Genomic DNA, 14010 nt, shown 5'->3' on the forward strand with positions numbered 1-14010 from the left:
CAATTAAAATAGAGGCAATAACATGGAATTTTCACCCTCCATAGTCGCCTTGGAGACCATGTATTAACCATAATTTAGTTTCAGAGCTATTTTTTCCACATGGATTCTATCCAACTATATATATATGTGTGTTGATCATATATACCATAAGCATTAAATCAAGCATTAAAGGAAAACTATCCCCCAAACAATGTAGGTCTCTATATAAAATATATTGCATAAACAGCTCATATGTAAAACCCTGCTTCATCTAAATAAACCATTTAGTAGTATGTGCCATTGGGTAATCCTAAATAGAAAATTGCCATTTTAACAATGAAATTATTAAAAATGAAGAGCAATTCAAACACTGATAAGAACAAGCCATTCTATAACATACTAAAAATTATCTTAAAGGTGTACCACCCCTTTAAAGGCTAATAAAAAGAGTTTTATAACCCTTCTTGCCTAGGAAGCAGGTAACAAAAAGAGGTTTCAGCCTTTGCATTGGAAGGGTTTCTTTACACTAAGAACTCAGCAGTTACTTTCACTTAACTCACTAGCTGTGATTGTGGTGTTAGTCCTGTATGTGGGACTGTTGGGGTTCCAGAAGGCACTCTCTGGGTGGAACCTGTTTGGCCTTGCATATCTACTCAATGCCAGCCTATATCAGCAATTACCTACCGCATCAAGGCAGGTCGTAGATAGAATACTCCCTGCTGAAACCGAGCATAGGAATTGTAGAGATTGGTAAATGGCAAAACCATCCCAGTTAGGGTGAAGACACACGGAGCTACTAGTAGCACCTATCTCATGGATACAAAAATAGATAATGCTGATCATTTACTGATAACTGTCCCTATGTGTGTTATAGCAGAGACAATTCTCAGTATTGTCTATGGCAGGGGATTTTCTGGCATTTAGTAACCGTGACAAGTAGCTGCTACTAAGTAGCTCCGTGTGTCTTCAACCTAATCATTCTTAGGGCCAAAAGGACTACAATGAGTCAAAGAGCCCTTTACAATACAAGGCATGCAGTGAGAGTCTCAAAATGTCTACTATTTGCATGAAAGAGAGATCCAAATGCCACTTTCGAATGCCAAGGTCAGGCACCAGCCAATAAGATAAGATTCTTATGCCCATATGTAATAAAAGACACTAAGGGGCGTATCTATTATGCTGTGTAAAAAACTAATTCGTCGAAAAAACGGAGTAAAAAGCTGTGTAAAATAAATGGAAAAGATCGCCATCAGAACGCCAGATATTACGCCGTTATTTTCCATAAGTTCCGGTGGAAGAAAAAAGGCGTAAAACAATTACTCCGATTTTACGCCGTTTTTACGCCATTTTTACACGGCGATGTGTGGTGAATTTTCTCGCCGTCTTTTACACAGCATAATAAATATGCCCCTTTGTTAGGCCAGTTGCAGTAACCTATAGCAACCAATAAGATCTTTTAAATAATTCTTTTAAGCAGGTGACCAGTAAATTCTACCTGCTGATTGGTTGTTATTGGTTACTGCTCCTCAGCAATTTGAGTGTCTTTCATTACATAACCCCCATAGTGAGCTCTGCGAGGAAGGGACTCACTTTGGCTGAATCATGCTGAGTAACACAAGCAAGGCTTTATATAAATTAAGACAATAAATATTAATAAAGGCAAAAAATAATTCCCCCATTCTCAAGTCTTAGTGAAGCCGATACCTGCTCCATAGAGTACCGAGTACACTGTGCGTTTCGCTTGTTCCCTGTCTGCTTGCGTTACATTCTCAGGATCCACATCTTTCCTGTTAAAACAAAAAAATAAAGATCAAATATTTTATCATATATTTAATAAAGAGAACTAAACTAAACAGAACAACATACTTCTTAGCAATTTTGAAAATAAATGGAGTGGTATTGTTTTCATAAGAGGAATGATTTTTTTTCTAAATATTTGTGACTACCCACTGCTGATCTTTGTAACATTGCTAAATATTTTTTTTCCTGTGAAAGCAGGGTTTATGCAATTTGTTATTACTTGTAAATGGTAAGGAATAAATGGTGCCGGCGACGCTGAAAGCTTGCATACACTGAATAATTCATTTACAATTTGCTCAAGAGCTTCTCATGAGATATTGTTCTTTTTCTGATCTTTCTCCATGTATTGGCCATAAGCTTGAATCCCTTGTTGCAAGGCCACTATTTCCCCATAACTAATGGCCCCTCATTTACTCACTGCTGAACCCCTTTCCTGCTGACTGGTGTTTCATTTATGGTTTGTCCGTGTAGGTGCATGAATTGTAATACAGGCCAGGACTCATGTGAGTTATTATAGGTTTAAAACTGTTTTTATGCAGCGGCTCCAATTTAGAGTTCAGTGTGTATAGGGTGCCTATGCAGGCATTGCCCAAGTCTCTTTTCCATATAAGCCTAGTTATTGCTTTGACTAACTGTCTGCCCTTAGTTAATCCTTCCTAGGTTTGGCTTTTTATTGGACTTGCTTGTATGTCCACCTTCTAATGCCTGGACTTGGTCTGACTGTTTGCCTTGAATTCATTTATTCTCCCTGATTATTGTTTATTTCCAGACTTCTAGGTTAATACTGAAATTTAGTTGTTTGTTGGTCTCTGCATCACATTTTTTGCAGCAGAGAAAATGTACTGCTCAGAATGGATCAAAATTATCTGCCTTTATGAAATATTAGATCAAAAAGACCATTGAACAGGCATTTGGAACCTCTCCCTCTCCACCCACTGAAAGCTGATGAATGCAAAATTTGGGGTCCCTTATGTCTCTTAACTGTCTATCAATTTCAGTGAATGGCCTCTGACTCCCACTCTTGCATGTAACGCACTGCATGGAACCTTCATTTGTGAATTTGATCTTATCTATTATATATATTTTATAATAATTTTATTTGAAAACGTTTGTAATCTATAATGGTCTTTTCCGACTACTTAGTAAGTTTTCCTATTGCCTTTGGGTAAAATAATATTCCCCAAGACCTCTCAAACTCAATCTTTTTTTCCTCTATTTCCTTACATGCTGCATGCTTTATGCTTACATGTGGTCATCTGTCCACTGGAGGCAGAGTTAGCCCTTGTTTATTTAACTAAAAAAATATTGCTATAAATAAAACAAAAATGTATTCATTTTAAAACCCTAGACTCCCTCGAGGGACCTCCTGCCCCTTTCCCGAACTGCAGACCCCCAATAGTGCCCTATTTGCTGTATCTGTTTCTTAAAAGCAGAGCAACAGAGTCAGGGGCGGGCCAAGCCGACCGGGCGTCCTAGGCAACCCGGTCGGCCAACTCCACCCACCTCCCCGCCCCCCCCAAACGGCGCATGCGCGCCAAAGCACAGGAGGAGGGGCAGGGGGGGAGGTGCGATTCGATCGGTCATTGCCTCCACCGCTAATGACAAGCGGCGGAGGCAATGACAAAGTAGCACTAGGGGTAGGCAGGAGAGGCTCCTGCCTGGCGCCCCTCAATCGTTGCGCCCTAGGCAGCTGCCTTTTCTGCCTACCCCTAGTTCCGGCCCTGAACAGAGTTGGGAGGCGCCATCTCATGCCACGGGGAGGCCCATTTACCAACATTTTAATTTTTGTGGTTTTAGAGGTCCTTGAAACCAAATCTAAACTCATTTCCACTATTAAAATATCTGAACTAAAAAAGCACGAATAGAAAAAGGTGTGGGAGAAACGTTAAAAAACGCTAAAAATGCACAAATGAAAGCATCCTGGAAAACCACTTAAACCACTTCCAGTTGTAAAAAGGACACCTGCCATTGATGTCTATATAACCTAGACAGCTTTTAGATGGTGTATTTTTACTTTTAGATTCATTGCAGTTTTGTTACATAATAATTGCAGAAAAAAACATATTTTTGCTAACAAAAAAAAAATAAGAATCATGAAGAATATAAAAAATCAAATGTTAGTTAATGTCCCCTTAATGTTCTATTCACAGCAATCTCACAGCAGGAACATGCGCAGTAAAGATAATGCAACTTTACATGCTTCAGGTCATGAGTCAGGTCGCAATAGTAGTTGCACACAGGAGAAAAGCATTGGATGATTCCACTTATTCCACTAATGTCTTCGGGCAATAGAGCCTGATTGGTGGAAACAATCATTTTTTTTTTTTTTTAAATCAGTCCCTGCCGGCACTAGGCTGCCCGCGGCGGGAAGGAGATACCGGTGCAGACGGCCATGTTATTTGGCATACAGTACATGCACGTGAAGTAAAAGCGGTGGATGTGACTTACCGGCCTACATCACATGCATGCAGATAATGAGTGAGTTATGCGCATGCAAATGCCACAACGTGGCTGCCTGAACTGGAAGCGGTCTCTCTTGGTGTGGGCAGCCTAGCACTTTAGGGGGCTATTTTTTAAAAGAAATACTATTAGCCTGCACCTCTGGCGTGAGAAGAAATTTTAGGAAGATAGGTGCCCTTTAATTGCCAACATTGCATTTGTGTTAGTAATGGTCTAAAAGAATTTTGGTAGTAGCAAATGGCTTACAGCAGGGGTGGCCAGACTATTTCCATCGGCGATCGACTGATGACTCCTCCCCCAAGACGCAGCATATTTACGCGGCACAGCATACGTACGCATTCACGCTGCACTTCCCCGTCCCCCGGCTTTGTCATGGTCCACCAGAAATCCATGGAGGATCGACTGGTGGACCGTGATCTGCATCTTGGCCACCCCTGGCTTACAGGATATAAATGATGGCCAGGTAGCAAACTACTGCAAGTACATATTATTTTCAGATAATGGGCCAGATTCAATTCAGTGAGAAAAAGTTATGTCATGGTTAATCACAGGAAAGCTTATGGACGAGATTCAAGTCGAGGAGAAAAAGGTTTCCTCCAAATTCAGTTCCAGTGTTTTTCCACATAGACTTCATTAGAGTTTTCACATGATAAACTTTGAGATAGGTTTTTCTGAATTGGGTTGCATCTCAAATTGAATCTCTTCCATGAGTTTTCACATGATAAACCTTTATCTCACTGAATTGAATCTGGCCCAATATTTAATAAAGTGTAAAGCTCCTTTCCCGTACATCAGATGCTTCCCGTATCGGCAAACCTTACGGCCTGGCATTTCTTCTGATAACTTTCAGAGATTACTTTTGTAATCAACAATTTACTGCTTGACATATCAGGCAGCATTCAGCTACAGGGAACGGGATACAATAATCCCAAAAAACCTCTTTCATATTTATTGAAGTTCAGTTGTTTCTGGCACAGAGCAGGCTGCTGATACCTGGACAGCACACACAAAACAAAATGGCCCAACAGTAGGACAAATACGGAGTGAGCAGCCAAATAAGGTTCAGGGGGCCGAAGACCATTTCCGTCCAAGTAAAATGACATACTGCTTAATCGTAGATCACAACATGAAAAAGCCAATTTTCCTGAAGCTTAATGCCATCTGGTCAGGGTTTTTTTTGGCTAATGAAAAAGGCAAAAGATAGAAAGAATCATCTGAGCCACATAACTCTTTTAGGTTCCTGACTAAAGAACATACAGTAAAATACACGTCCAGCTCAATGTTGCTAATTTAGAATTTTGAGAAGTTAATATACTGTTCCGTTCATTAATTTTAATACAGGGATGGGACCTGTTATCCAGAAAGCATGGGACCTGGGGTCTTCCAGATAACAGGTCTTTCCATAATTTGGATTTCCATACTTTAAGTGTACTAACAAAATCATTTAAACATTAAATAAACCCAATAGGATTGTTTTGGCTCCAATAAGGAGTAATTATATCTTAGTTGGGATCAAGTACAGGTACTGTTTTATTATTACAGAGAAAAGGGAATCATTTAACCATTAAATAAACCCAATAGGGCTGTTCTGCCCCCAATAAGGGGTAATTATATCTTAGTTGGGATCAAGTACAGGTACTGTTTTATTATTACAGAGAAAAGGGAATCATTTAACCATGAAATAAACCCAATAGGGCTGTTCTGCCCCCAATAAGGGGTAATTATATCTTAGTTGGGATCAAGTACAGGTACTGTTTTATTATTACAGAGAAAAGGGAATCATTTAACCATTAAATAAACCCAATAGGACTGTTCTGCCCCAATAAGGGGTAATTATATCTTAGTTGGGATCAAGTACAGGTACTGTTTTATTATTACAGAGAAAAGGGAATCATTTAAACATGAAATAAACCCAATAGGACTGTTCTGTCCCCAATAAGGGGTAATTATATCTTAGTTGGGATCAAGTACAGGTACTGTTTTATTATTACATAGAAAAGGGAATCATTTAACCATTAATGGGTTTAATTAATGGTTAAAAGATTCCCTTTTCTCGTCCCCGAACGTTCCCCAATTTGAACGTTTTGCCCCAGGGCCAAATGACCGAATTAGCCCGATATCGCCCACCCGTAGGTGGGGATATCAGGAAAAGACCTGCTTGCTTGGTGAACTCACAGTAAAATCATTTTTACAAATTTGATTTATTTGCTTAAAATGTAGTGTATGGGAGATGGCCTTCTCATAATTTGGAGCTTTCCAGATAACAGGTTTCCAGATAATGGATCCCTTGCCTGTAGTGCAATACATAGGCTGTAAGAATGTAGAAACCAGGTAACAGAGTGATGACCAAGACTAGTGATGAGCAAACTTCCCTAACAAATTCACCATGCCTTGGAAAAATTCACAAAACAGCAAAATTTTGCCAAAATGCAACGGTGGCAATGGGGAAACATTGCGATTAAAGCATTTTTAGCTGTGCAATAGCATATGCATTGCCTGACCTTGTATGGGAAGCTCCTTTCTACTATGCAGAAGCTTTGCTAAATAATACTATGCTAAAAAATTATCCCCGCTTAGTAAACACCCCCCTCACCTCACTTAGCAAAAGTGACCCGGCTAGGGTCTCTCAGGGTAGTGCCAGTCTGACAAGGGGCATATCAAAGATTACAATTCAGGCGGTTGTACAGCAAGAAAACACACTGGCTATAAAACCAATTTGTACTGAACCAAATACATTGCATTAAAATAATTTTTCACATGTGTCTAATGATAATTTTAAGAGGTGTGCAGCAAGCTATGGATGTGGCCAGTGATCTAGAAGTATGACTTGAATATATTCTGTCTAAAGTGGTGTCTACTGGGTGCCATTACCACATGGAAGTTTCCTTTTTCCACATGTCAATCATCACTTACCTTTTTATGATTTCTTAAATAATTCTGAACCACTTTACACCTTAATTCACATTAGATATCAGTACGTACCACTGTGATGCCAGTTTTGTAAAAACATCCATTGATTCTGGCTTTTCAAACAATTTCAGGAGTTCGGGATCAGAAGAAAAGTGTGCCATTAAGCGAAGTTCTATCTGTGAAAAGTCTGAAGTGGGAGATAGAAAACATGGCTAGCATTTCTTAACTTTCATAAAAAATATGTAGATATTTCATTTGCCACAATACAAGCAATGTACAAATTGTCAGAGGAACCAATTTTAAAAAAAGTGCATAGGCAAGGTATATTTTCCATTTGTGGCTGTGCTAATAGCAATGTTGCTCCGGCTTGAATGCAGACAGCTAGGGCGTTAGGGGACTGCTCAGTAAAACTGCCACTGAATCCACTTTGGGCCATCTCAGTGGCAGATAATGTAAAGGACTAGTATTTATAGGAAGCCAAGGAAGGACAGGCCATACCTGACTGGAAAAAAGATCGGTGTCGCTCCGAAGTGAACCTGACAGTTTGCTGGAACTGCTGCATACACCTTTAGGGATACTGGTCTGTTTTCTAACCATGCATTATGCACACTCAGGGTCAATAATAGCACATTTGCACCTGGGCAATAACCCATAGCAACCAACCAGTTGAAACCATACTTTCTTAACATTACACGGATCTTTCGTCCCTAACATTACACGGATCTTTCGTCCCTAACATTACACGGATCTTTCGTCCCCAACATTACACGGACATTTCGTCCCTAACATTACACGGATCTTTCGTCCCCAACATTACACGGATCTTTCGTCCCCAACATTACATGGATCTTTCGTCCCCAACATTACACGGATCTTTCGTCCCTAACATTACACGGATCTTTTGTCCCTAACATTACACGGATCTTTCGTCCCTAACATTACACGGATCTTTCGTCCCCAACATTACACGGATCTTTCGTCCCCAACATTACACGGATCTTTCGTCCCCAACATTACACGGATCTTTCGTCCCCAACATTACACGGATCTTTCGTCCCCAACATTACACGGATCTTTCGTCCCCAACATTACACGGATCTTTCGTCCCCAACATTACACGGATCTTTCGTCCCTAACATTACACGGATCTTTCGTCCCCAACATTACACGGATCTTTCGTCCCTAACATTACACGAATCTTTCGTCCCCAACATTACACGGATCTTTCGTCCCTAACATTACACGGATCTTTCGTCCCCAACATTACACGGATCTTTCGTCCCCAATATTACACGAATCTTTTGTCCCCAACATTACATGGATCTTTCGTCCCTAACATTACACGGATCTTTCGTCCTTAAGATTACACGGATCTTTTGGCCCTAAAATTAGATTTTTTTTTTGTCAAAAACTATAAAAAAAATAAATAGTGAAGACCAGTTGCAAAGTTGCTAGGAATGGGACTTTCTATAACATACTGAAAGTTTACAATCTTCAGATTTTAACTACTGTATAAAGCAATGGTACCCAAACTGTGGGGCTGTCCCTCTGGAGGGGTTTGAAACATCATCACCATCATTGATGTCAGAGGTGCTCAGCCTGAAGGCCAGTTAGGGAAAGAATAGTAAAAAGTCCATTCCTAGCTACATCTGAAATCCCAGGATGAAGGTCAGTTAGGGTGAGATTTGGAATGAATATCTATTTGCTGCCCTTGATATTCTTGGAACTATGACTGAATAACTGATACATGAATATTTTCTTATAGATATACTCATTTAATGAGCTAAGGGGGCCCTGAACACAGGTTGGCTTTCTGTTACAATAAGATTAACAAGGTACAGGAAGATGTCTCCCTCTTGTGGACACATTTATGAATACCTTTATTATAAATTGCTGTTGTTTTTGTCCATGTTGAACTTAGATTACAATGTGAACTAATATGAACGGAAAAATTCAGAATTTGAACAAAAATAAGGAGTTATATAGTTGAAAAAAAAATTGTGTACAGCATATACAACTCACTAATTCTACTGATAGAATAAACATGCACTGAACCTCACTGAGCAACTGATGTTTGTTTCTATAGGGGCCAGTAAAATACTGGTACTGGTTTATTGGGTCAGTGGCTATCCCGTTGATCCATGTGCAAGTTCAATACCCATGGGTTGACTAAACAAGGAGATGCTATTGTACACTGTGTTTCATTAGTTTTAAGTCTATACCTATCACTTTTCCCCATGTACGTAGTTAAAAATTGAGTTTCATTATAATTTTACAGTATAAAGCTATTTGTCACACAAGGAGAGTACAGGTATGGGGCCTGTTATCCAGAATCCTTGGGATCTGGGGGTTTTCCGGATAAGGGTTTTTTTCATAATTTGAAGCTTTATGCCCTCTACTAAAACAACATTTAAACATTAAATAAACCCAATAGGATTTCAACTATATGGTTAATTATATGATCTCTATAGGAGATGGCCTTTCCATAATTCGAAACTTCCTGGATTACGGATCCCACACCTGCAGTAGAAAAATAAGCATAAAGTAATTTAATCGTAAGCTCATTGGGGCAGGGACTCTGTGTAATATATTGCACATATATAATAGATTATAAAAGATTAAACCAACTGATATGGCCATAAAAGACTCATATTTACAAACCACCCAGTTGTACCCTGACTAAATCATTGCTCTTTTATAAATAATTTTATGCTGCATAAATAAGATTATACGGTAACAAAGCAGCTAAAGCAATTATCAGGCGCAACTGGAGACATAAATCCAGTTAATAGAACCTACCTGCTGCTAGGAAAGTGAAGCCTTTGGCAGCTATAAACATAGCCCTTGGATTAATGGTGATCATTTCTTTGTCTTTGCCTGCAATACAGATTGCACGTGCTGAAAAGAAATATGGCTGCAATAACATTCTCATTATGAAGGAGTTAGCTTGCTCCCTGTGCAGCTATACCGGTCCAGCCTTTATTCACTCTGCATAGGAGATGTCTATCTCCACTTTACCATAATATATTATATAACGTATCCCAATAAGTTACTGGCACACCCAAGAAAAATCGTCTAAAAACCTTTTTATGAATCAAGCACAGGCATTTTTATGCCGCAATGATAATGTCTTAAAGGGCCCATGTGCTATTATTGTAGCCTAAAGATTCTACATGTTTGGTCAAATGTTACACCTTATAACCAGGGTCAGACTGGGCCAGCAGGACACTGGGAAAAAAACCCGGTGGGCTCCGGCACTCGTGGGCACTGCCAACCCAAACCTGATCCCCACCTGCCGTCCCCTGCTGTCGTCGCTGCCCAGTCCATGGCCAACACAACTCTTTAGCATTAAAGATCTGTGCCTCCAAAGTTCACTATATTCTTTTCTGTTAAATATAGTTTTGCATATGGTCTGGGCCCCCAGTCCCCTTGGCAGGGTCTGCTGCCTCTATATTACCCCAGTAGTTATTATAATAAATGTGTATACCTAAATACTTTACTGCTCGGCCCATGAACTGAGAGAATAAGCCAGTGGATTTAATACCCAAATGATAGGTAGGACATTGTTAATAGGCACACTGTTACAGTTCATTAAATCTCAGCTATTGCCAAGTTCCCATATTGTGTTTGCCTGGCCATATAATAAATCAAGCTCCGCATTTGTGACTCAACCATTATGACAAGAAAAAGGTATGCAGACCATACGTGATTAAAGCCACCCATCACTGACTGGCCAGCACCTCAGCCCACTAATGAGCATCTCCTTGTATTCAGCTGTAAAGTTTGGTGAGTTCTGCAGCTTCTTGGTTTTTATGTGTATCATAAATAAACGTTATGATTCTGACCTTGTATATACTGCGGCTTTGCTATCTGAACTGCCAGCTTTGGAATGCCCTGGATGTTCTGCAAGACACAAGTATGAGATTACACAAAAAAGCTGTCATGAGATTAAAGGCACATTATAAGCAATTATAGGGGGGGGTGCTATCATATTCTGACCATGTTTATATATTATTTGCCACATCAATCCTTATATGTCTAATTACATGTATTTTAATAACAACAATTTTGTTTGTTTTATACATGCTTTTGTGCATCTTAGACACCATGAATCATGTTCACACATATTAAGTGAGGCACTTACTGTCTGCAACCTTTTTAACCAGAAAATCATCCATATTTATTGTCTGTACATGGTAGGTACAACCCTGCCCGACACTAGGCTGATCTCCTTGCCTGCCACCTATCAACAACAGTATGTGGATTCTCATCTACTTCTTTCAAACCCTTTTCTGTGTTCTTTTTACCTATAGCACCCTGAGGTACTGTGCAGCTTGCAAGACTTAGGCGGTCACGTCCCGAGGGGCAACAGTGGAGAAAGTGTTAGCAATAGCAGATAAGAGGCCAGAAGGTCTGGGCAGGCTGCAGGTACCCTTATCCAATAGAAGGGCAAATGATGTTGGTCTGCAACCAGAATAAACTTAGGCAAAATGACCAACAAATCATCATGTAGCCAAGAGTGAAATAATAATTAAACCCTTGTTGGCCTGAAATGCTGCATGTACATATGCCAGTAGCCTGTGGTAACATCACTGCTGCCTTGTTGGTTGTTGCCGCATTAGTGCAGCATGGCACAATCATCCCAACCCGCGGGGACCAGGAAGCCAACACAGCCCCTTGGCACCATTTATATTTCAGGTAAGGGGCTGTGCTTTCTAACTGCCGGATACTTTGATAATAAGTCTATGAAGATTTTCATTCATCCAGGTCATGGTATATCTAGTATAAATAAATTTAAAGCAACTGGACTTGTTAAGTAATCATTGAAGACGTTTCACTACTCATCCGAGCAGCTTCTTCAGTTCAACTGACTGGTATGGGAAGTCCTCAGCATACATACTCTTCCACTAATCCAATCACAATGGCACTTTGTAACTCTTCAGAAAGGTGACATCTGAAACTCACAGAGGTGTGAATGCTGTGGAGTTACTTTGAAAGGATTACCAAAGTATCATGCAACTCTTCAAAGCAGGTGTTACTTGTTAGAGTTGCATGAATGGATGTGTGAAGAGTTCTGAAACTGCCGGGGTACAGATGTTAGAACAGCATTGTATGTAGCAGACAGATGGTGTCTAAGTCCTCCGCCTCTGTTAAGGGATGGTTTCTCCACTTTGACATGAATGGCCTCTTTTACACCTCTTTCAAACCAGCGGTCTTCTTTGTCCAAAATTTGGACGTTGCTATTTTCAAAGGAGTGTCCCTTGTCTTTTAGGTGTAGAAATACAGCAGAGTCCTGGCCTGTAGTGTTCGCCCTCCTATGCTGAGCCATTCGCTTGGAGAGCAGTTGCTTTGTCTCACCAATGTAAAGGTCGGTGCACTCCTCGCTACACTGGACTGCGTATACAACATTGCTTTGTTTTTCCTTTGGTGTTGGATCCTTTGGGTGTACAAGTTTTTGTCTCAGTGTGTTGCCAGGTTTGAAAAACACAGGGATGTGGTGTTTGTTGAAAATTCTCCTGAGTTTCTCCGACACTCCTGCTACATATGGGATGACTATATTGCGCCTTCTCTCTGCCTCAGGACGGTTATTCCTTTTGGTGTTCCTGTTGGGCTTAGTTGCTCTTGTTTTGACAAAGGCCCAGTCTGGGTAGCCACAAGCTTTCAGTGCTCCTCTGAGATGTTTACATTCCTTGTCCTTGGACTCTGTATCAGTTGTTACACTTTCCGCCCTGTGGTGTAGAGTTCTAATGACACCCAGTTTGTGTTCCAGCGGATGGTGGGAATCGAACAACAGATATTGATCCGTATGAGTGGGTTTCCTGTATACGTCTGTTTTCAAGATACCCCCCTCTTGAATGGATATCAAACAGTCCAAAAAAGCAAGTTTGTTCTCATGGACATCCTCCCTTGTGAACTTGATGTTGTTGTCCACTGAGTTAATGTGTTCTGAAAAGGCTGCCACTTCGTTGGATCTGATTTTAACCCACGTGTCATCTACATACCTGAACCAGTGACTTGGTGTAGTTCCATTGAATGTGAGTAGGGCCTTCCTTTCCACTTCCTCCATATACAAGTTTGCTACAATGGAAGAAAGTAGTGAAACGTCTTCAATGATTACTTAACAAGTCCAGTTGCTTTAAATTTATTTAAACTAGATATTTGATAATAAGCACTAGTGTCAGTTCTGATTGACATGAATAGTCAAAGCTATGCAGAAATGTTTGGTTTCCAGTAAATGACAGAAAAAGGCTCCTTCATTTCAACAAACGTTACTTGTACATGAAAGGGTAGAACATATATGAACAATGATAATCCATATTTTCATGGCAGAACCTTACAGGATGCTTTGCAGAAAGTCTGCCGCTCACTGTTCCTGTCTGATTCCAAGTCGGAGATACACAAGCTTCGCCGCCCTAAACAAGAATGAAAAACTGTCAAGTCAGTCTGAATGTAACTTTGTATTTTTCTAATGGAACTATTAAAGGTGTTGTTCACCTTCAACTTAACTTGAAGTATAACGTAGAGAGTGCTATTCTGAGACAATTTGCAATTGGTCTTCAGCAGCTTTATGGTTGCTAAGGTCAGTGACCCCCATTTGAGAAAGGAACAAATAGTTATTTTTTATACCATTTTCACCTGGCCTCTATGAATGTGTTACTATCCTAAGCCATACGTTAGATGCCATGGTCTATCGGTCTAGCTATCCCTTACCCCTTTCCATCACCCTCCTATTGTGTTATAATCTTCTAACAACAAACGGTAGCCTAGAAAGGGTTGGCCCAGGCAGCACTGGTGGCAAGCCAAGCAGGTCCAGAACTGACATAGCAGTGATAGTTATCTATGTATGCACGTAGCCTGTGC

General features: G+C 40.2%; 1 protein-coding gene across 1 annotated transcript in view; it reads right to left on the minus strand.

Moving 5' to 3' along the window:
* poln (polymerase (DNA directed) nu) overlaps positions 1-14010 on the minus strand; it is a 56078-nt gene that overhangs the window by 24290 nt on the left and 17778 nt on the right. Inside the window, exons 12-16 of the mRNA XM_018091000.2 lie at positions 13488-13562; positions 10995-11052; positions 9949-10026; positions 7222-7336; positions 1684-1766 (exon numbers count right to left, since the gene is read on the minus strand). Coding sequence (XP_017946489.2) covers positions 1684-1766; positions 7222-7336; positions 9949-10026; positions 10995-11052; positions 13488-13562 — 409 coding nt within the window. The remainder of the gene's footprint in view (positions 1-1683; positions 1767-7221; positions 7337-9948; positions 10027-10994; positions 11053-13487; positions 13563-14010) is intronic.

This window comes from Xenopus tropicalis, chromosome 1, assembly GCF_000004195.4.
Source record: "Xenopus tropicalis strain Nigerian chromosome 1, UCB_Xtro_10.0, whole genome shotgun sequence".
Classification (NCBI taxonomy): Eukaryota; Metazoa; Chordata; class Amphibia; order Anura; family Pipidae; genus Xenopus; species Xenopus tropicalis.